The 24,198-nt window shown below is 38.4% G+C and overlaps 1 protein-coding gene across 1 annotated transcript in view; it reads right to left on the reverse strand.

Moving 5' to 3' along the window:
• Positions 1-21,573, reverse strand: part of Col3a1 (collagen type III alpha 1 chain) — a 36,362-nt gene extending 14,789 nt beyond the window's left edge. Inside the window, exons 1-22 of the mRNA XM_057758525.1 lie at positions 21,365-21,573; positions 11,962-12,161; positions 11,661-11,711; positions 11,160-11,273; positions 9,828-9,905; positions 8,162-8,215; positions 7,615-7,668; positions 6,892-6,945; positions 5,729-5,782; positions 5,516-5,569; positions 5,095-5,148; positions 4,687-4,731; positions 4,501-4,554; positions 4,054-4,098; positions 3,359-3,412; positions 2,881-2,979; positions 2,365-2,409; positions 2,158-2,256; positions 1,910-1,963; positions 1,692-1,799; positions 966-1,019; positions 324-422 (exon numbers count right to left, since the gene is read on the reverse strand). Of these exons, the coding sequence (XP_057614508.1) occupies positions 324-422; positions 966-1,019; positions 1,692-1,799; positions 1,910-1,963; positions 2,158-2,256; positions 2,365-2,409; positions 2,881-2,979; positions 3,359-3,412; positions 4,054-4,098; positions 4,501-4,554; positions 4,687-4,731; positions 5,095-5,148; positions 5,516-5,569; positions 5,729-5,782; positions 6,892-6,945; positions 7,615-7,668; positions 8,162-8,215; positions 9,828-9,905; positions 11,160-11,273; positions 11,661-11,711; positions 11,962-12,161; positions 21,365-21,449 (1,608 nt within the window). The 5' untranslated portion in view covers positions 21,450-21,573. The remainder of the gene's footprint in view (positions 1-323; positions 423-965; positions 1,020-1,691; positions 1,800-1,909; positions 1,964-2,157; positions 2,257-2,364; positions 2,410-2,880; positions 2,980-3,358; positions 3,413-4,053; positions 4,099-4,500; positions 4,555-4,686; positions 4,732-5,094; positions 5,149-5,515; positions 5,570-5,728; positions 5,783-6,891; positions 6,946-7,614; positions 7,669-8,161; positions 8,216-9,827; positions 9,906-11,159; positions 11,274-11,660; positions 11,712-11,961; positions 12,162-21,364) is intronic.
• Between the last annotated feature and the right edge of the window lie 2,625 nt (positions 21,574-24,198).

Below are 24,198 nucleotides of genomic sequence, written 5' to 3' on the forward strand. Positions count from 1 at the left end.
ATGACTTAAAAAGTCACATGAAAAAGTACAATATACTCAACTTGAACAATTTTGAGATTTCCATGTTTATTTATAGCCTTGCAAGTGCATTTCTTATTTTCTCTTAAAAAATTCATCTTAGTCAAATATTTAATTTTCTTTCTTTCTTTAATTTTCTTTCTTTCATCTGTTTTAACCCATGTTTTCTTAAAGGGATTTGGTTGGTTTACTTTGCGTCTTTGGAAAGGTATTGTCTGCTTGAAGTTGTTTTTGGTCTGCCATCACTTGCATTGTCTTTTTTCCTACTACATTACAGTGTGATTAAAACAGATTTGTCTCCTTACCCTCATTCCTGGGCCTCCTGGGGCTCCATCTCGGCCAGGTTCTCCAGCTACTCCTCTGGGCCCTGCAGGACCTGGGCCACCACGTTCCCCAGCAGGACCCTAAGTTGTGAGATAACAAACCTTAGAGAGCTTTGATTGACTTAGGCACTGACACTCTGAATCTGTGACTGGCGGAGTCATTTGGCTTCTCGAGGAGAGTTTGTGTTGCTGAGTTCTGCCCTTTAAGATCATATGGTTTAGCTTTGAATGCCATGTTGGGGAAAAAATGAGGTAGCTGTGATGAATATCCCTTGTTTATAACAAGCATTATTGATTGGACTTAGCTATATCTTTATGTGTGTTTAAAGTGAAGCACCGTTAATGGTGAGAAATTACTGTGGAGTCTTTCCTGCACATCCAGGTGGTTTTCTTTGGTTCTTGCGGTGACACTAGGGTCAGGGATTCTTCCTGTCTGACAGAGGAAGTGACTTCGCTCATCACAGAGCACAGGAAGTAATGAGGCAGGGACTAGGGTCATGTGGAGATGTTTGCATTTTGTTGTTCTGCTATGTTTTTTTCTAGATATTTATCTTTCCATTAATGAGATAATGTAGTGAAGAAACTTCTATTTGTAGTAATGACATCAGGAACTGAGGTGTGTACCTTTTCTCCTGGGATGCCATTTGGCCCTGCAGGTCCTCTGAAGCCAGGAGCTCCCTGGAAACAATGACAGTTAAATATTTCAGTCTATAAGATTAAAACTTGTTCATAATTCATAGGTATAAATATTCCTATACTACAAAGTTCTTTAAACAGGAGTTTAGGGATTTAATAGTAGTGTGTTGCCCTCCAAGTACAGGTCATAGGATCACTTCTCAGAACTGAAAAAATTAATACTAAATAAGACAAAACCAAAATTCTGAAATGGAAGAAAAGAATAAATCACAGAGCAACCCATCAGCCAAATGCACACACAAGACAGAAATAAGCATACTGAAAGTCTTCAGGGTTTTAAGTTTAGATGGGACACTCAAATAAACAATGCCCAGAAGAGCTTGGTGGTGCACAGCTTTAATCCCCCACTTAGGTGGTGGAGTTAGGAGAATCTCTAAATTTGAGGTCAACCTGTAGTGAGACACTGTGTAGAAGCAATTTACGCTACTGGTTTTTGTTAGCTTTTAAACTGGTGTGATGGTTCATGCCTCTAATCCAAGCATTAGGGGAGGCTGAAGCAGGGGGATTGCCATAAGTTTGAGCCAAGCCTGGGCTACAGAGGAAGGTCCAAGCCAACATGGTCTATAAATAAGACCCCGCCTCACCAAACGGGGGAGGGGGGGAATGAAAGATTGCTGTATCTTGAAGATGAAGCAGGTTACTATGGAAACCTACCCTTTCTCCAGCAGCTCCCGGCAGTCCATTTGTACCGGGTTCTCCAGGTGATCCATCTTTGCCATCTTCACCCTTAGGCCCTGGGATTCCTGGGGATCCAGCTTCCCCCTAAAAGATATAAAGCATTGGGACGAAATTTACTAGAGAAAACTTTACCCATTATTTTCTCCGAGCGCTGCGGTTTTCTAAGTAGCCAAGCATGTTGGTTTGGTACTGACCCGTTCACCACGAGCACCTGGCTCTCCCTTTGCACCATTCTTGCCGGGTTCACCCTAAAGAGAAACAAAATCTCTATGTAAAGACAATGAGGATTTGACTAATAAAATCATAACCAGCCAGATGTTATACAGCTCGAAGGAGAGCCATAGAACCCTAACTGAGAGGACTCAAGAGCAAAAGGAATAGCAATATTTTGCTGTGATAGGTAAGTTTGAACTTCCGGGCACTGAAGGAGAAAGGAACTTACTGAAGGGCCTCGCTGTCCAGGTGCGCCATTAGTCCCAGCTGGTCCAGGGGGGCCCCTAGCCCCCATCAGTCCAGGAGCTCCAGGAATGCCAGCGGGACCCTAAGGACAGCGCAAACACAGACATCAGCCATGCACGGACCTTCTTTTCTCCCACCAGACTTAAATCCATAAATCAGTGTGGGATGAGGGGAGGGAGATTCAACTCACCATTTCACCTTTGCCGCCAGGACTGCCATTATTCCCAGGAGGGCCCTATGTACACAAGGGGAGAGAGCATCTTAGCAGGAATGCCAAAAAAACTTGCATGTATAGTATATTGTTTAGAGAATATATTTACTGACAGGTATTATGTATTGTAGAGACTATGTCATTTCCCTAATAGTAGCCCAACATAGAAAAGTAGGAAAAATAATTAGGAATTAAGTCAGAGATTATTTATTTCCCGGCTGGTGCTTAGTGTAGACAACCTGCCAGGCATCAGAAAAGTAACCTATAGTTTACATACATGCTCTATATATTCTCTACTCTGCACTGTGTTAATGTGAAATTCATGAATTCTACAATGCACAAACTCCCATTTTTGTTATGGACCTAATTACAGTAGAGTATGAAATTACACTTTTTAAAGAAAGGAATACTTTTTGATTGACAGCAATGTTGAAGCATGCTTTGAAGGAGTAAGCCCAGCAGCTTGGCTCCTCTCAGGTCTTGTCTGCTACTTACAGGAGGCCCTTGAGCACCAGCGTGTCCCTGTGGTCCAGGTTCACCTCTTTGTCCTGGGGAGCCATTTGAACCAGGGGACCCTGCAGGTCCAACTTCACCCTAAAGAGTCAAATTCCAACATGTCAGCTGTCCTTTCCACTTGGAATAACTTGGTTTACCCTTCAGTTCTGTTTAAACTTATTTCTCTAAAGCTATAGTACTATGGTTAAATGTTGTAATAAAACAAAGGATATCATAAAGACAGGGGACAAAGGGAGATATGAGTCTGCCTGTTTTCTAATTGTTTCCCAGAAAGGACCGGGGAAAAGGCAGAAGTCATCAGAATAAATATCAGAATGGTAGAATGCTAATGATTATATATAAATGTACTAGAATCAAGATTAAGGCATTAAAGTTCTCTGTAGATGAAAATATGCATTTGATTCTTTTACAAGTCAACTTTGAGAAGCAATCCAATGTGTTAGAACTACATGCTTACCTTAGCACCGGGGGACCCAGGGAATCCTGCGGTTCCAGGAGGACCAGGGGGACCCTAAAACAAGGAAAAATATGCAAGTCATAAAAAATTGGTTAGACTGAACACCTAGAATAATCATCAAATGAAGCCTTCTAGGAAATGATACATGAATCAAAAGTATAGAAGGCCACCATATAGATGAAAGAGCATTTGCCATTCGCATGGGTATTCTAGAGAGGAACATTGTGTAAGATAAGAAGAGAGTTAAATCTGAGGTGAGAACATCTGTATTTCTCTCTGCTTTTCCATACATCCCGTGACTGTGCAGGATCTTACTCCTGAGCGTTTGTGTTCTTATTTACATAGAGGTAACATCACCATCTATTTTGCATGTCTCTTAATTGGCATAACCTATATTGGCTATGAAACACATGTACGTGTTAAACACATGTCATCAAATGACTGGGAATAATGGTTATGGCTAGAAGGGAAGCATAGTTTGGGGGGGGGGGTCCGTATAGATTTAAATGATATCCTGATGGATTCTATCAAGTACTGGATGGACCCACAAATAATTTCCATTTTTAGAGTTAAAAAGTCATCAAGTGGCAATGTGGGTTTGCTATATAATAATATGACAATATGACAATGTAATGTATAACCCACAAGCTCTAAGTACTTTGCAACAAAGCGGGATTAGATGCAACGTTACTCACTGGTTGGCCATCACTGCCCCGAGCACCGTCATTGCCTCGAGCACCCTAAAAAGAGAAGTTTGTCTCAAATATTTTCTTTTTTATGAAAGGCTAATTACCGGTAACGTCAGACTACAAGCTCAGCTGAACTGAATTTCCTCAGACATATTAAAGTCGCCTTACTATCACATATTTTTAGAGTCAGTGTTAGACTGTTGAGACACCACGCAGGAGGCATGGAGCAAGCCCGGATTCTGGGTTTTTAGAATTGAATGCAAATATGAGGTTCTAATGCATGTATCAAACTGACACCCCCACACCAATGGAAAAGAATCAGCAGGGAGACTAAATGCAAGGCTTTCTTTTCCATATCATTATATCCAAATCTGGACTGATCTGATCTTGAAGACAGCTTGTCCAGAAGAGATAACCTCTGCCTTCATTGGGGTACACTGTGACAATACTCACTGCAGCTCCAGGAAGGCCTGGCCGTCCTCGCTCTCCAGGAGCCCCTCTGGGACCCTGCAGACAAAATTGAGAGTAATGATCTCATCGTGAACCTGCCATGTGTGAGAACAGACAGGAAGGAGAAAGGCAAGCGAGCTGGATGGTTAGTATTAGTACTGAAAATCACAGGAGAGGAAACATAATTACCATGGGGCCAGGAGCGCCATTGTCTCCGGGAAGACCGTTTTCACCCTAGAGACATACAAAACGTTATGGTTTTGTATAGCAAACTGTTTGATATTGTGAATACTGTATCATAGAAGAGACTAAGGTAATATTAAATGTTGTAAGCCTTTAATTTTAATCACCAGAAATGTAAAATTCTGCACTTTAAGTATAAGACAACTCTACATATTAATTAGTCACGCTGAAATGCGCAAACATTTCTACTCCAGAGGCTTGGTTATCAGCTGTCATCGAAGCTTTAGGGGGCTACCCTAGGCAATTAATAATATGCAAAGAACAGTTGACAAAGTTATGTCCTATAGAGTGAATCTTAACATAGCTCCAGACTCTAAATGAGTTCGCTCAAAACCACAGTGGGCTGCAATTCACCTTCAGTCCAGGAGCACCCGTTTCACCCTTCTCTCCATTCCGTCCGTCAAAACCCTAGGAAAATTTAAAAACAGAAAAAAAAAATTAAGATTTGTGCACAATTCAAAATGGAAGTCTTACTGGATTTGGTTATATATAACTATCTATAATGGTACTTTAAAGAACGTAAATTATTTAAAACATTGGCATGGTTTTTATAGAAGAAAGAAGTTCCATTCAGTCTGTTTAGAAAGCTGCCTTCAGGGTAGAAGAGTAAAACCTAGTTCGATGGATTTTGTTCTTGTTAGATTGATACATTCTGGACTTGGCAGATTTCACCCAATATTTAGTTAAACATAAAGATGCTTTGCCATCAATACATTATACCTACTAAGTTCATGAATAAAGGGTTAGAGTTAGGGGTAAGCATAGGGTCACTTACTCTGTGCCCTTTCATCCCAGGGAATCCAGGCATGCCGCTTGGGCCTTTTGCACCCTAAACGTAATGAATGGGAAAGACATTAATTAACATTCAAATAGAATCAAAATCCAGCAATGAAATACACTTTGTCTTTATATTGCTTTCAATTTGGTCATGCACTTTTGCAGTTAAAATGCTTGTGACTGAGGAGGTTATCAAATGGAGGAGACTTACCGGAGGGCCAGGTAGTCCACGCTCTCCAGGTCGACCAGGTCTCCCTGACTCTCCCTAGAAATAAAGGATGCATAAAGGCTCATGTGTGAGGAGATGGGGTGCAGCTAAGGAGTGGCCTGGTTGGATCAAACATGCAGTTATGAGATCAGACGACTTCCGATTAGGTACTTATTTGAGACACAATCTCTGTAGATAGCTTTGGCTGATGCTGTGCTCCCGAACCTCCAATGGTCACCTAGTGCTATGTTGATGGGTACAAGCCATCTACTCAGTGACATCAGGTTTTTCAATGGAAGGACTAAAGGAGGCTCCTTCCACCTTGTCATAAACCTATGATGTCCTAGTACTGATGCCTCTCTTCCCAATATTCAGATTTTTCCCCAAGTCAATGAAAAGAATTTACCATTGGAAATTAATTGAGAAAGAGGGAGAATATTTAATGCTTATAAATTTATGCTCATAAAATAATGATCTTAATATATTGATTATTTGTTACAGAATGTAAAGAAAAAATCTTGTTCCTTCTGGGATGAAAATGAAGCGTATCTGAGAGTTCTATCACTTTCTAATTTGTCAGATGTACAGATTTTCAAATGCAACGCAGAGATGAACGTGTTGACAAAATGTTAGCATCCTGAAAAGTGAAAACAACTATCTCGTCTCGTGGTGATTTAGAGATAGAAGTGTTGCAAGATTTCTGATGGAGATCTCAGCAAGAGAGCCTGATTCTCCATGAAGCTACCCTAGAAGCAATAAGAAGTGTTGGTCAGTGTTGGCTGTCACCCTTAAGAAAGGGAATTAAGAAGCTAGGAAATTCATCATAAAAGGTTGTGAGAATGCTACCAAGGACCAATAAAAACAGAAGATGCTTGTTAGGGTACAATTGATGTTCTTTGAGACAAGGTTTCTCTGTGTAACAGTCTTGACTGTCCTGGAACTCACCATAGACCAGGTTGGCCTTGAACTTACAGAGATCAGCCTGCCTCTGCCTCTGGATTGCTGGGATTAAAGGCATGCGCCAGCACCACCTAACTACAGTTTTTTTTTTTTTGAATGAAGACTTTCAAGTTTTTCTAAGATTTTTCTATAGTGGCATGAAGGACACATGGTTTATCATTCAAGTTGAATTTTAGTATATTCCTATTTGACCTATGAATACTTACATCCTTTCCAGCAGGGCCAGATGGACCAATAGCACCAGGAGGTCCTGGAGGGCCCTGAAATGAGAAAATAGAAATAGATAAGCTCAAAATTTTGTCATTGCATGTTAAGTGCACTGGAGGGAAACATCCTTCATTCCCTCTCACCATGAAAATTACACTGAGTTAATATTATATGTTCATTATATCTAATTTTTGCTGTTGATTAAAATTTACTGAAAACTTTAGATACCATGTATCTATGTCTTATGCTAAAAGTTTCTATTTATATATGCATCTGTATATTTAAGACATTGACTATACAAAAAATATAAATACATTTCTCAATATTTTGAAAAATTGTATTAAAATAACATTTATTTTAATTTCTGTATGTCTGTGTGGCATATGATTCCGGAGGACTCATCTTTTTCTTCACTATATGCAGATATATGCAAGCCTATAAGCACAGGGACAGAAGAGACACAAGGGGAGTCTACAGAAACCTTAGATGCTTAGATAGATGATCTTTGTTAACTCTGGGAAATGGATAACTTTAATGTCTAACCAGCTAAGAATCTCTAAGTTCTTTGGGTTCACCTCAAACACCCCAAAATGTTAAGTTATTATGTAAAAATTCAAGCATGTGTGCAATCTGCACTCTAGATATAGCCATGAATGGCTCAGGAATTGATAGATTCCATATGGTAAGTGAACTGTCAATGTGTTCAGCAATCTGTTACTTACAGCAGGACCAGCTTGACCAGGTTCGCCAGGGGGACCTTGGTATCCAGGAGAACCCTAAAGTAGAATAATATTGAAAATATATTTTAATATTATGTAATATTTATATTATTAAATAATAATTATGGCATCATTGTTACATTATATAATATATGTAAATAAAGTAACAAGAGCTTCATATGAAAAACTTATACTTTGAGAATAGTCAGAAGTCATGATTAGTAAATTTGGTCAAAAATTCCATTACAGTTTATGAAGGTTTAAAACATATTTTCAGGATTAAATAAAAATTTCATTGAAATTGAAATTGAATGGCTCTTAACTCAAAGGCATATTATTTATAAATGAAACATGTATTTCAACTTCATCAAAATTTTTATTAATAATAGTTGTTACATTAAATATAAAATTGTAACATTTAAAATGATGTTTCTTGGTTGCAGCTTCACTTAGTTGTGACCGCACATGCTGAGATGGAGTATATCCATATCTATATTAATTTGATTTATATATTCATGAAGATAAAAACACCAGCAGGTGTTGTACTTACAGGGGAGCCAGGATGTCCAGAAGAGCCAGGGGGGCCTGCAGGGCCTGGGGGACCCTAGAATGCAAATTTAAACAATAAACACAAGTAGATAAATGGGAAACGCATTGCGCAGAGTGATGTCTGTTCAGGCATGATGCCAATGTGTTTTGAAACATATCCAACTCTATCTTGTTATCTGGTAACAAGCCTTGATATGCTTAATTCTATGAGATTCCCCAAAAGGGTTTTGCATGAAAACCTTACTCCAGATGAAATTAGAGAGTCATTCAGATTATTAATCAATGTTAAAAATTTTAACCTCAACCCTTAAGAAAGGCAATTCAGAGGGGGGAAAAGTCAGTAGAAAATATAATGATAAGCTTTAATAGTGTTTCATTAATACCTCCCTCGGTTAAAAACAATTTCTTGTCTTTTGTCTAAGCACCATGTGGAAAATATCTTTACACTATATATCTTATGCATGTTTCTTACTTAAGCGTGTCAGTCAGCTTCAAACCTCATGATTGTATTAGTATGTTACAGTCATGTTGATGTGAAGACTTGGGTGTAAACATAATGTATGGGTCACTAAACACTTAAAGCAAATGGACGTCAACACCATTCAGAAGTGCAGACTAAACTAGCAAACCGGTATTATACTGTTTCTAAATTCTGACAACAAGTTTTTGACTTATCTTTCTGGAATGTCAATACATGTTAGTTTTATTTAGGTTTGTGTATCTTATTGAAGGAGGATTTATAACATGAGTATAGTAATAACCAATATTCATAAAAATGATTCTTCATGTGACTTTCAAACATTAAAAAAATACCAAAAACTTAGAAAATCATAAACATCTAATAGGTAAACATTTTTCAATTTCATATATGCCAATTATAATACTCCTTACCAGTTCTTTTGTATCTACTGATAAATTTTTTTATTTAACTTGAGAAGCCACAACTACATTGGCATATTGTATTTATTTACAGTGATGTTTCTGTTACTTGCAGTAAATTTTGGGCTTCAACATTATTCCTCTCCCTGAGAGTTATTCAAGAGCAATCATCACCAGCATATGTCATTATAGTATTACACGTTCAAATCCAACTTGGAATGATTCTTGTTGTTTTCTGTTATTAAAACTCTGGGCCATTTACATTTGGAAAGGCCTTCACAGTCAAAGTGAATAGGTATTCTTTAGGATAGATGGACATAAAAGATCAATGATTCCAAAAATATTGATACTTGATTTAAAGCTTGGAGGAAAGATGAAAAGTGATATTGAACATTCATGACTTAAACTGTCATATAGAATGAAAAATTCAGCCAACTAAACCATGAAAAGAGGATGCTGAGCAACTTGGATGAGAAAATGAGAAGGGGGAACACTCCTTAACAAAACTGCCTTCAATTAGACAGTCTATGAGGTTAGGGTAAGAGAGCCCTTATGTATGTGTGCATGAAGAATTAACAATACTGGCATGGCATAAAATGCCACAAGAAGAAAACGAGTTAGCATAGAAAATCATAGCAATGTCGTTGGCTTCTCTTCCAGCTTTGGTAATTAATGAGCCATTTTCTACAATTCCATGAAAATGTTGTATTTCCGGAAGAACATCACTCAAGAGTTAAGAAACAAATGCTGCGTGATACTTGAACATGCTCAGAAACATTTGTACGTACAGGTGGTCCAGGATAGCCACCCATTGCTCCTCCAACTCCAGACTTGACATCGTAGGAGTCATACTGGGGAGAATAATTCTGTAGAAAAAAAATCAGGTACATAGATCAGAGTCTATTAATACGAATGTCATAGTTATTTTCTGAAGCATTTAGAATAAGTGTATGCAGCATGATTTAGATTTCAGCATGCCAGATGTGACGTCTTTTCTGCTTATTGTCTGTCTATGACTTTAAATATTATACTTGCTACAGAAATATTTATTGAGTGGTGTATGAAGATTTTAACAAACTGTATTAAATGAAAAATTTCCACTTCAATTTGTCCCTCAGTGTTATCACTGAAATCATTATTTCTATACAATAGTTATAGCATTACACACAGACTAATTGAATATGTAAGGACAAAGGAACAGTGATGTCATTAGCTCTAAGTATCTAATCTCCAACTAAACATGGGGAAGTAAAACAAACTTCCCAAAAGGCCAATAAAACTGATTTTAATTATATACACACGCATATATGTACTCATATATGTATATATACATAATCAACTATATATATATATGGTTTCTGATTTTATGTAATAAGAGCTGAACCCCTCCCAATTAAGCACTGAACCATTGTAAACAAGGAAAAATATCAGAGAGGCTCAGAGCTTGCTTTAAGTTCTAGGTCTAGATAGGTTCTATTTGATTTCCATGATGCTCATTGCTCCTGAACTGTTTTGGGAAAACAGTTATATAAATCACAAACATCTGTGTAGTTTTCTGAGTTCACTTACTCCCGTACCACTTAACTTTGCAATGTTTATATTCTTGGTTATTGGTTTTATGTGCAGACTGATTGGCAGCCCTGATTCAGAAGGAGAAAGATGTGTCTTGAAGACTTGAGTTCTGTTCAGCCGCCACGGAAGCACAGGGCACTCTGTTTATCTGAAGTTGATAAGCCATTTTTGGAGCTGTTAACTGCTTAGTGCCTAAGCCTCCAATGACATTGTCATTGGTGTTAGGAGAGGAATTAGGGAATAATCTACAACTATAGCACTTTTTAAGTTTTGTAAGTTATTTATTTTAGGAGCTGATAGTCTATCTATCAAACATAATGAGTATGTCATATACTTGCTGAGAAGTTGGGACATTTTTGAAAGATGTGGTAGCAATCATATTGGCATGACGACAGAGGAATTCTTTTAAAGCTCTTAGCATATAGAAGCACTAGATAAGAATTTGTTAAATATATAAAACTGGAGGAGGAAAGTTGCTCTTGAGATATAATGCAGAGCAAATAAATAAAATAAAATATGGAGGAGGTTTTAATTCTGTAATTTCTTACCTGACCGCCATTTGGACATGATGGACAGATTCCAGGAGCGCCAGGAGAGCCAGGGGGACCTGGTAGCCCTGGATTGCCTGGGTCACCATTTCTCCCAGGAATGCCAGGAGGGCCCTAAAAAAGTAAGATAAAAACAAACAAAACCAGTAAAATATGGGGTGATTTAAAATGATTATTAGGGATTTGCTTCCATCCTATATTTTATTATCACTGTGATATTTGTCCGTGGGGATAAGTATATATCCAACTAAGTCTCATGGATAACTGAAGTTTATTATGTTCCTTTGTATCTTGACCTACATTTTGTGTTTTGAACTGACAAAGGGATGAAGACTTGTAAGGTTTGGGAAAATATATCATGATTTTCAAATACATAGGCCAGAAGAAAATTCAGAATGATTACAGTTCAGTTTGAATACGGGAATAATTTGACAAGGAAAACCAGGCTTTCCTAGAAATGTCATTAGCATTAATTTTACTCCTTGGGAAGATGTTACTCACTGGATCTCCCTTGGGGCCTCGTGGTCCATGGCCATCAGGAAGGGCAGGAGCCTATAAAGCATAAAAAATATAGATTAATATATGTAAACTATGGCAGTATTCTTAACTATTTCTTAATTCTCATTACACCCAACCTCCTGCTTTCATTTAGAAATGACACCATTCACTTGTTAAGCTTGCTTAACAGACATGGCTTGCAGTTCCTTCCAGGCCTCTTTGCTATGGATGCTGTCTATCCATTTGTTTAATATGAATCTTGAAGATGTAGTCTTTGAAGAGCTTATGCATTCTGTAGACTCACAGGTGTGGTAGGCTGCGGGCATATTGGACAACATTCTCCAAATGGGATCTCTACGTTGGGGCAGTCTAGCGGCGCATCATCGCATATGATGTCATCACAGAGGACAGATCCGGCGTCGCAGACACATATTTGGCATGGCTCTGGTTTCCAAACATCTCTAGACTCATAGCTCTGACCAAGGTGGGTGCATCCCAATTCATCTGCGGGAAGAAACAGGAGAACATATGGCATTTTTCATGTTTTGAAAAAAATGTGATTTTTCAGTCATAACTATTTGCAGAGTACAGTCAAAATGGAGAAAGTTTGAAGCAATTTCTTCTTTTCATCAAAAATCATATTTCCTCTATGTAATTGCTATGTACCAGTGTACTGTTTATTATAATAAAATGTCACACCACAATTTTTATTAAAAATCCATTGTTTTTACTTCCTATATGAAAAACTTAGCAACAGTAGATACAACACAAACATGCAAACACTTGTATATTAATTACACAACTAAAAAGAAGCATTTTTGCCTAATTGCTATTCTTTGCTTTAATGTCAGATGGGACAGTACTAAAGGATGATTTTTGTTACTAACTCTGGGACCTTGTGGATTATATTAACCAAGTTGAGAAATTCAGGGGGAAAACTGAGCTAATCTTGGCAGCATAAAACTCTTCCAGATTGTTCTGGGAAAGCTAGCAAAGCTGACTGTGTGTTCAATGTCACTGCTAGCTCTGTTGGGCATTAGTGGGTCAACATTATATGGCATAATGTAATATATATGTATATATATATATACATATATATATATATCATAGATAGTTTTCCAAACGTCTAGAATAAAGTGCAACTTTAAAGCAAATATTGGCAATGAATAAGTAGAAAGACCAGGGAAAATATGAATCATGGCCATGTGTATTTGTGGCTTACTACAGCAGACGAAATGGCTTCAACCAAAATTTTAGAGTTGGTTCTTAATTATATGTAAGAAATTGAAATTTCAGTAGCCATTCACAATGAATCAACTGAGGAGATGCCAGAATAAAACCCCCTCCCAATTCTTGAAGTTTTGGCTGTGTAGTATGGCTAAGCTCAGCTTGAAAATTGCTATGACAGTTTGCCAATCACGAATGGATAAATATTAAGTCCTAAAACATCTGCAAACAATTTCAAATGTAAGCAAGGTCTTGTGTGTTCTTTTGTATTTTTTTTAGACAGTGAAACTTTATTTTCCTGTAGCTCTGTTTGCAAATTTCTCTTTCCTTATCTTCATATTTAGATAATATATCATCTAAAACTTTACCATTAAAAGAAATTTCAGAGTATCTGCTCTTTGGCGCATGCCTTTAATCCCAGCACTGGGGAGGCAGAGGCAGGCGGATCTCTGTGAGTTCGAGACCAGCCTGGTCTACAAGAGCTAGTTCCAGGACAGGCTCCAAAACCACAGAGAAACCGTGTCTCGAAAAACAAAACAAAACAAAAAGCAAAACAAAAAAAAAAAAACCCAGAGTATCTGCTCTCTGCAGACTATGGGGTTGCTTCACCTTCTACATATATGTACAAAGACAGTTTTAATCATCGTATGAAATAGCTTGAGTTTCTTGTATGAGGCAAGTTGAGACCCATTCCTGTCTTCACAATTTATCAATGTAACAGCTAATAAAAACCAAAAATGACAGTTCCACTAAAATTTTCAATAGGGAACAAAGATTATACAGTTTTAAAAAAAAAATCTCTCTTTTAGCAAAGTTGTGTCAACTCCTCCTGTGTCTGTAGCAAATGAGTGAGATGGGGGTGAAGGGTGGGGGTGGAAATAGGCTTTCTAAAGCTTTGTGGAATGCATCTTTATTCTCAGAGAATATAAGAGCTGAATACAAACTGTTTATCTCAGCATATAAGGTTCAGGATTATGTGATGTTGTTGCTTTTAAGTAATTCAAGAGAAGGCAAAGAGGGCTTTCATATAATTAATAGTCTTAGTGCATGAAGCGATGATCACCAAACCTATTTGTGTTACCTACAACTGATGTTTTATATTTAAGAACTTTGTTCAGTTGGAAGTAAAAACAAAATATGTCAAGTGTTGAGATGGAAGACTTTTCAGCGAAATCACTAAAATCTTTTCATGGGTGTTCCTTTCTTCATATGAATCTTTCCCAACTTCTCTCAATTAGATGGACAAGAGATTCCTATTTGATTGACTCTAACTTGGGATAGTCTCACTGAAGACATGGCTGTCAAACTGCCTGACCTTGACCCTTAGATTGTGCTAATTGTTCTATCAGCAACTTACCCTTGAATCAGAAATAGCTTTCAACATTTAATACAGCACGCAGGTTATTAAAAGGCGCTATTGGACACCCATGTAAAGTTAAACATAAATTAATATAGCAGGTAAATTTAGATTTAAGTACCTCATATTTTAAAACGACTTCATATGTTCTTAATTGGGCGTAAAGTTTTTCTCCCCCATTCATCCTCCCATGTGAAAACCCAATCTCACATCAGAAGAAATAGTGTTTATTATTTGTTTTGAACACTGTCAAGTAGACAAGCATGACATTGACTCTAGGTTTAACATGCTAATATAAATAGGGCTACATAATAGAAAACTGTTATTTGACTTCTTGTTTTCAAATTTTATTAGAAATATAATTTTTTAAGTGCAGAGACTTCAATATAATGATCAGTGTATCTTAGTACATCTTTTTAATACTTTTAATATTTTATTTGTTTTAATATATGCAATTATAAAATTCTATAATTTAATAATTTCCATGCAATATATATATACATATATATATATAAAATCATCAGTTTAAACATATTTATTTCTTCAAAAATTTACAATTTATGGTAAAAATTTTCAAAATATTTTCCTTAACTTTTAAAATGTATACTTTATACTTTTTGTTGCTAATACTAGTAACAAAAAGTTGACCTTCTGAGCATTACCACACCAGGTTAGTTCTTGGTGTTAGTTCCCATTGGCATCCATTCTGCACAGCCATTTTGCACAGTCATTCTGCACAGCCATTCTGCACAGCCATCCTGCACAGTCTGTGGTTCTCCTCCTGCCCTCCACCTCTAGAAACCACCAAGCCTTTCTTAATGTGATGCCAACTTTTGGGGTGATGTCTTTGTTTTAATCTGCTCCTACCATTTAAAGTGATAGAGCTTACTTTTTTTTTTTTTTTTTTTTTTTTTTAGAAAGTCATGTTGTGCTACATAAAGGGAGAGTTGGAATGCCTAAAAAAAATAAGAGTTAATGCATCTAATTTGTTGCCATAATTTGTTTCATATTCATTTGAAGCAAAGTTGTCTTTCTTGAAAAATCAGAGCCTGAAAAGTTGTAAGTAGACCTTGTGGCTGAACACAACACTTCCCACCCTGTGTCTCTTAGTCATATTTGCTCTGACAAGTATGCCTTCCGAGTTTCTTCTGATTTACTATCTCATGCATGACCATCTACTGTTAGCCATATAATCTACCAAAGGAGAACACCTTCAGTACACATCTCCTGAAGCTGCCTTTAGTATCAAACCTGGAAGTCATGGTAAAGCGTGGGCACTTCCTGGAATGCTTCACCCTTTGCAGCATTGGAATAGATCTGTTTATTGATTTGTTTAATATTTATATATTGTTCTTATTTATAATACAATCTGCCGGATCATGAAAATGTTTAATATATTTAACTTATTCCATAACAACTTTAGTTTTATATTTTGAGAGTACAGGTTTTTGTGTAATCTCCCCTTGCACTACATGGCTAAGGACTTTTGGTTCTTCCAAAGAGTAGTGATAGTTGACAAGTGACAGCTCAAGCACATTGCCTGACCACCTTGTGCTCTGGGCACTATCCTTGAGCAGCTGACCTCATTTTGTTTTCTTTAGAATCAATGGTTTTCACCTGTAAGCCAAGCCAGCCATGACATCACAGTTTTTGATCTGAGTTTGCAGACTGCTGGGAATGCAGGCACAGGTATGCATCACTGCAACGAACCTGCTAGAAATATAGGGGTGGGTCACTACAGCTGGCCATTGGGAATACAGCTGTGCGCATCTATACCTGATGCTTTATATTGATCTTATGGTTCCCTTCCTTCTTGCAGAGGATCTATCAGTTAAATGCTGTGACAATCCTCCACGCAGGCAAAGAGCCTGAAACAAACCAAGTAGTGCCCCAGACTAAATAATGAAAGAAAATCACATTTGAATCTAGGATGCTTTTCTGAAGGCTGATACTCTCTTAATGGCTTTATTCAATTTCCTTTCTGCTTTCAAAGACAGGATTGGACGAAGAGCAGTTCCCTGTCCCATACGGTTTGTAAACTTTGTGCCCCCAGGAGGACGACGGCAGACATTTTAAGGAATCACAGTGGTCTGCAAAATGTTCGTTCTCTCTAATCTTGAAACGGGAAGATACCATCTGGAGTTGAGTCCTACTTGTTTATTTCTCTTGACCTTATGAAAAAGGTTTGTATTTCCAAGGCCACCCTGCTGGCATCCAGACCACCAGCAAGAAGAACGGGTGATTTGAAAGCCAGGCAGGAAGACAGGTAGAAGCAAACATAAGGTTTCTGCTTCCAATGCATAGATGTATTTACGACACCTAAAGCACTAATATTCAGAAAATATAGTTACTCATGCTTCGCATGCATTAACTTGCTCACAAGTCTCCTTTGAATAAGTAAGGATTTATAAGTTCTGTGGAACACCACAGAGTGTTTCTTTAAGAAATATAGCCTATCTGCCTCTACAATAACAAACAAAAGAGAAATGTCTGGCAAATATGTTACTGGAAAAGTCATCTCTCAATGTTAATTTTCAAAGCGAATTTAACTGTTAAGGGTTTTCGGGTTTAGCTGTGTTCTAAGCTCACTTTTGCGGGACAATTTTAGCATTCTTCCCATTTGAACTTTCCATTTTGCTCATTAAGATTACATTGGAAGCGGCAGGGCTTGACCTCAGTCGTGGAAAAAGCGAGGCTTTGATTAGATAATCTGAAAGGAATCCACTGGGGCTGTGTTTGTCTTAGGCACAGACAGAACTGCTAGTGGTTAATGCAACTCTCCAAACTGCAGTTACAAATGACTGCTGTTCAAAGAGCTAACTCAGAGTTTCCATTGCCTTCCTGACAGGCAAAGTTTCCCGTTAAAAATTTTGTATTAGGAAAAATACAACGGGTCTTCTTTGCTAACCTGTAAATCAATGACACGAAGCTGTTTCCCCCTAAGGAACAGAATGAGACATTTTATAAGAATCGCTGCACCCACATTTCCAGGAATCTGCGGTGGACCTCGAGCTTTCCAAGTGTCCCCTAGGTCCAGCAAAGACAAGCTTATCTTTCATCTTCCCAGCTGACTTGCAAGCAATGCAGTTTAATGGATTCAAGGTGGAGATATCACTTAGGTCACAGAGTAAAAGAACTACATAGGAACTCTGCACAGCATTCTCAGTGGACACTACAGAACCTCGGTAGGTGGCAGTCTTTTCTGAGTTACCACTCAGGCTGACCTGGGCCTCTAGGTATGATATGACACAGGCCTTTCCAATGAGCTGGCTCTCATTTAACGTCCACTACAGTTCTAGACAAATCCTTTTACGAAGAAATCTCTGGACAAGGCAGCAACAGAGGGGGGGCGGTGAATTCCTTAATGGACCTCTGCTCTCCTCTCTCCCAGCATGGTTTGAGAAGACTGGGTTGCTTCTCTAAGACTCAGGCTCCATCCTAGACCTAAGCAGGATGTCTCAGCCCTCAGGCTGAGCACTGTGGAGCTGCTGAGGAAATGTGAGGGGTCACAAATTGAAATCACGAAAGTGTGTGTCAATAGTCCTTTATTCTCTTGCAGTGTACATGTTCACAGAAGGGATGGTAATTTCTGGTGAAGTCCTTAGCTTCTGAGTCTTTTGCCTAGTAAACCAGATTAATCTGTTAAAAGTTGAGTACTAAATAGAAAAAAAAAGACTATCTTTAAAAAAAACCTTTATAAATATATTTTCTGGGACAATTTAGAACTTGGAATCTCTCTTCTATTGATAAATAGTTACAAAAAATAAGAAAATGCAGACACTAAAAGTGTATTATTTTTTCTGAAATCATTTAACATTTCTTCAAATTTCTGAGTATTAACCATGTCCTTTCCTGTTTCTAACCTATACCAACACACTATTCACTACACAACTGATATTGAGATATGTACATAACTTACAATGTTTTAACAACATATTTTCTCTTGTAGGAGTTACAGTTAATTTCAATGACTTTACAAAACAATTAATCCAGTGGTTTGGTATGTTTAATATTTAGGATAACACAAACCAGAGAAAATTTAAATGTTAATATTAGCTATAACCTTCCTTTTAAACAGAAAGGGAAACAGACTCACAAAACATGAAATAAGAATTCATTCTTGATGTCCACTTACAGCTTTGAAATTACAAATCAGTTAATAGTTCATAGTTAATTTTTGTGACATTACCAGCATAGCAAAGTGTAGAAGGTTCAACATTAGAGGACATTTAATTAAAATAGTTTATGTCCCTGCCCTAAGAAGGCAATATTATTAACATCTATCTATGGACCCATAACCAGCAAAATGCTGATGTTAAGCAAGGATGATATCAGTCCATGAGTAGGGATCATATGTTTAAAGGTCATACTATGGATTTCAATACATCTATAGCTTTTCTCTGGCCATGCTGGAGATTGGAACTAGGGACCCTGCGTGGACAAGTTCTCCACCACTGACATGCATCCCCAGCCTTCTTTAAATTTGTTATTTTGAGACAGTTTCACTTTTGTTCCTAGGCTGACCTCAACCTCACTCTGTAGACAAGGCAGACTTTGGACTGGTATTCCTCTACCCTCAACCGCCCAAAGAACAGGGATGACAAGACTGTGCCACCATGCCTAACTGGAAAGAACTGGTATTGAAAGACTGTGCCACCACACCTGCTGGAAAATGTCTATAACTTTAGCATTCATTTTTGAAACGTCTTACGATATCACCATCAGTTTGTTTATATGTCTGGCAACGTCTTATCATCTACTTTCCTTTAACTTATGAAAGCAGCGTAGAATTTTTAAAATTCATAAACACATATGCACATATATACATATATATCTATAGAATGAGATTTACACACACACACACACACACACACACACACACACACACACACACACACACACACTCTTCATTCTAAAATACCCAATCCTGTGATGCAGCAGTCATGTTGGCACTGGTTCTGTAAATGGTGTCCCTTCTGCCAGCCACTAGGTGGCGTGATTTAGCACTTAAAAAATCTGGCACCCTTCTAAACCACAGGAAATATAAAACAGACCAGGTTTTTCCACAGCTGGCATAAGATGCATGAATAAAGTAAAGACTCGCACAGATTTGTATAGAGACCAAAATTCCTTTTGGAGACATGTTTTATACTCCTGAAAACTCCCATGAGTAGATTGCAAGTTACTCTCCTGCAGCTTTGTGCTCCTTCTGGGGTTTCTAAAGAACATAGGCGATACCCCATTAGAGTTCTGTGAATATTCCCTGTGTGCTGAATAGCCATCACCGACTGTATCCTCCCCAAAGATCCAGGAGAACCTTCACTAAACACCTATAAAGAATGTGTAATGTACACTCTTAAATCCCTTTCATTGTCTTAATGGCCATAGCACAAGGGCTGAAGCAAGTGAGCTAGCGAAGACGTTAAGATGGTGATGTCGGACTGCAAAGAAGCATACTCATTGCGCCTACACTATTTTTTATATTCATATAAGGAACACAGTCTTTTGAAAAAATAAAATTCTGTGATTCTCCTCCCAGACATCCAAAGATCTTTATTGGGACGCTGGGGAATTAGCATTCCTTTGGGGCCCTGTCTTTTGGTTTTCTAGCGAAGACATGGGGATTGTTGCATCTTCCAGGAGGGCAGGATGGGGAGAGAAAGTGAAGACAGAAAGTTAAAGGAGAGTTGAGCATCCGAAGGGGGAACAAATCAGGGAGGAAGAGGAGAGAAGGAAAAGAGAGATGGAAGCTGCAGGGGGATGCACTGGGTGTGGCAGGAGACAGGAAGGATTAGGAAGTGGGGAGGGGAGGTGGACAGCCCAGGATGGGGGTGGGGTGATGAGGGAGGGAGGAAAACGGGGAGGGGAGTTCTTTAGGAGACAGAAGGGGCGGGGAGATAAGGAGGGGGGATGCGGGGGCTGGGGATGGGTTAAAGGGAGGAGAAAACTAATGAACAAGAAATCTGGGTGTTCCTTTACTGTTGCAGTCATGGACTGAATAGACATAAATGTTTTCGGGTATCCCTCACCCGGACCACCTAGTCTTGAATTTATAATTTGCAAAGAGAGCAAAGATATTGATATTACAAACAATGGAAAAACTAATACTCATGAAGCATTTACCAAAACAAAAGGTTTAAATACAAGCACATTTGGTAATGTGTAAAAAATAAAAAAATCGCTAACATAGTTAAGATTCACAAAATCACAGTTATTTTGAGGAAAGTGTGCACCCCAATTTTTCGTGATGTTGAGGAACAGAGGCATTTGTAAAAATATTTAAGTAGATAACAAGGCAACTGTTTTAATTTGTGGCACGGGAAAGTAAAGATCATTGTATTTGCACCAAGAATATATGAAGGAAGTGTTTTCTGAACGAAGCTAGCATCTTTACATTGTTTGTAGAAAAGGCAAAAACACTCCTTTTAAAACATTTTCCCTCCAGTAGTGAAAACCCAGCTAAGCAGAGCATTTGGGACATAAAAGAGCCTTTGGCAAAACTCTGAGGAAGTATGGATTAACCGACTATGCACATTCTTAGAATGCAATAAGAACAAGAACAATGGCATGTTCTCAGTGGCCTGAGCTCACTTCAGCAATGTCCAGAGATAGTCCACTGTGCCATTTACAGAAATACATACAGGGGTTCTGCTGGTCTTCTAGTATCTTCTTCTGGGCTGTTGACAACAGATGCATTTCTAATACATTATTTTACTGGAAAAATCAGGCTAAATATCCCATCCTTACAAAGAGAACAGCATACAAAGGAGAACATGAAATTATTACAAGAGACCAACAAATTCCAGATGTCTTGGGAGCATTCCAAGATGTTCACAATAGAGGAAGGGAGTGTCTAAAAGGCATTTTTTTTAAAGGTAAACATGGAAACAAAGCAAGTTAGGACCATTTTTATCTTAAACAACTAGAGAATTTTCAAATACACATATGCACTCTCTTTTTATAAGCAAATATCAAAAGCAAAGTTATGGTTAGAGAAGCAATCCGCAGTCACAGGCTAGGCAGGAAATTCCGAGGACGCTGATTTCTTTTCCCTATGTGAGTCTTGGTAAGAAGTTAAGACAAAGTTAACGCAGAAAGCCTGTTGAAATCAGTACCTACTTACCAACACTGCCCTGTTGTGCCCAAATGAAAGTGGGATGGAGCAGGGCAAGGAGAAGCCAGGCCCCACTTTGCACAAAGCTCATCATGTCTAAATATCAGACATGAGACTCTTTGTGCAAGCGGAGAAAAGAAAAAGCAGCTCAAAGTAGCACCATCAGTTGTACCCTGCCCTCCAGCACCGGGCCCGTCATAAAACTCAGCCGCTGAGATTCCTCTGCTTTGGCCTTAAATAGGAAAAAAGGTTGGCTTCCCTCACTTCCCAGCCCCTTTCTGAAATATGAGAACAGCTCCCATCCCCTCAGCAGTAAAAGCTGTGATTAATATTTCTTTTTCTCTTATAGAGGACACAGCCCATGGAGTTTGAAAGCGGCACATCTGGAGTTTGTATACATCAGCCCATGTATATGTTTATAACACGCATTAGTCTTAAATACATATTTGCATGACAGGCACACACAGGAATGCGCTTTGTGATCGCCTCTAACAATTGTCCTTGCCTTTTTAAATCTCTCTCGAAAACAGTAAAAGCAGCTCGAATTTGAAAAAGTGTTTAATTTCCGTGGTCGGGTGTGGTTATTTTGTGAACTCTATCTTCCTAGAGGACTTTGATGTTGGGATTTTGCCAGAAGCCACCCCAACTCGATTTAAAGAGGGAATGTAAGAAACTTACTGAAGGAAAAACCTCTGTCTGCCCCTGCACTCACCCACCCCTCTGTGTTCTGGATGTTGGATTTCACAGATAGTCACGAAACTGTTTCTGAGCCTGGTTCGAACAGATTTTGAGAGATTCTTATCTGTGACTGTTTCCCTGTTTCCATTTCTCCCAGATTTCTTTAGCAAGTCTGTTTCCTTGTAAGATTTCCAGTTTACATGTTGTGTGAGGAAGCCAGAACAGACGTTACTAAAGAAATAATAAAAACCTTTCCTGTCTTGTCTTTGTAAGAAACCACAAGAGAAAGAGTTCAGTGCCTGGGATATAAGAAATTTCAATTTCAACTCCATTAATAAAAAGATTACTGCGAATCCATCTAGGTTCCGTCTTTTCTGTGTTTCTGTTCTGAGTCTGTATGAGCAGGGCTTTTCTATGCTTTTCTAGATCTATCTGAGGATTAAGTACCACTTAGACTCCTGCAGGAAAAAGGCATTTGTTAACTTTGTTATGATGTCATTAATGACCAAATAATATCTTGATACCTAACCTTCAGTCACTTATTCCTTCACTTATCTTTAAAATCTACTGTGAGCCTTTCAAGGTCAATCTCCTCATTGAGATCACGTACATTGGTTTCTTTAGTCTTAACTTCATGGAAGTGTGCCCTGTCTGTGCACCTACCCTTGAGATGCTTGCCCTCTTGTACCATTTCATGAAAGTTATTTCTGCTCAAGACTTTCTTCCTTAGGAAAATCATCTCACTTTTTTAAAACTCTTTTTATCATTTTCTTGTCCCTAATGTATAACACTCATTTTTAAATTGTGTTTTATGTACGCGTTATAATCATGGACAGTTCTATGCCTGACTCCTTATATCCCTGCTCAGAGGGAGGTCAGACTAAGAAGTTCAAGGGGGAAAGTGACGTCATTTGGTGACAGGAAACAAGAAATGGGACAAGACCCACTTACTGTGCATCTTCTGATGTCGTATTAGAGAATGGTTGCCGAAAGAGGCAGGAAAAGTAACTGTTGACAACATCTGTGTTGCCGGGTGATAGTGAAGAAGTTGGGGAAGGACAGTCACATGTGTCTTTCTGTCATCCGGTCTTCATCCTTCTCTTCAATGTTCTCTTCTGTCCAAACCAACTCCGAAACACAAGTTTTTCTCCTGGAATCTTTGGCGTGTACATAAAACAGGACACTATGCATAAGCACGTCTCTCCTTATTTAAAGAGGTTAATAAACATTGAAATGTATTGAAAAGTTTCAGCGTAATTATTTTTCAATGTGAAAAATTAATGATGCTACTTTAAAAATATTGTATGTCCAATTTCGGGCATATTATGTATAATTTCTATACTATTTTAAGTTTGCGTTAAAATTCCTAAAGCAGCCTTATGTGCATAAGGAAAGTTCCTGATCAGCACACTCAGGACAGAGAGATGACTGGGATTTTGCAGATTGAGGGTCTGCTCTATTTTAAGGTTTTTAGGAGAAACTTGGAGAACACTTCCAGGTTGTCTGGTTCATCATTCTTTTCTACTTTAAGCGTGCTTGGAAGTTCTGCATGATGAGTCTTTGCTCTGCGTCCTAGACCTTCTGTCTCCTCTTTTCGAGGAGGAGACAGTGTTTCTTGGTGGAGTGTCCAGATGGGAGTGGATCTGAGCTGTTGTTACAACGGGTTAAATGCATGCCCTGGGAAACTGTATCATGCAAGCCCAGCACTGTTGTTAACCACACAAATTGCTTTGTATACCTCTGTGATTTAACTGATATTAACAGGATATATATATATGTCAATTTGCTCTTTTTATTGCATCTGGAAACATGACAAAAACACAGATTCCTGCACCAGCGAAAGCAGTGCTTAAACTGTCTCTGGACAAGAATGGCTGGAAAGATGAGGCAAAGCAAGGGTGTGGCCAATTATCTTCCAAGAATTTGGATCTTCTAAGTCAGTGGAAAGCTGAGGCGGGGGGGGGTGGGGGGGGAAGGGGGGTTGGAGCTGTGCAAGCCCAGCTGCGACAAACTCTGAAGGCCAGAGAATGTCAGCAGTGCTCTCCACAATGGACCGAAACAAAGAAATCAACTGTCTCCATCATGAAACACAACTCTCCTCTTTCTTCTGTCCTGTCTCTCTCCCTCTACCCATCTCCTGTGGGACAATGGTTTTACCCTGTAAA

The sequence above is a fragment of the Chionomys nivalis genome, chromosome 26, assembly GCF_950005125.1.
Source record: "Chionomys nivalis chromosome 26, mChiNiv1.1, whole genome shotgun sequence".
Lineage (NCBI taxonomy): Eukaryota > Metazoa > Chordata > Mammalia > Rodentia > Cricetidae > Chionomys > Chionomys nivalis.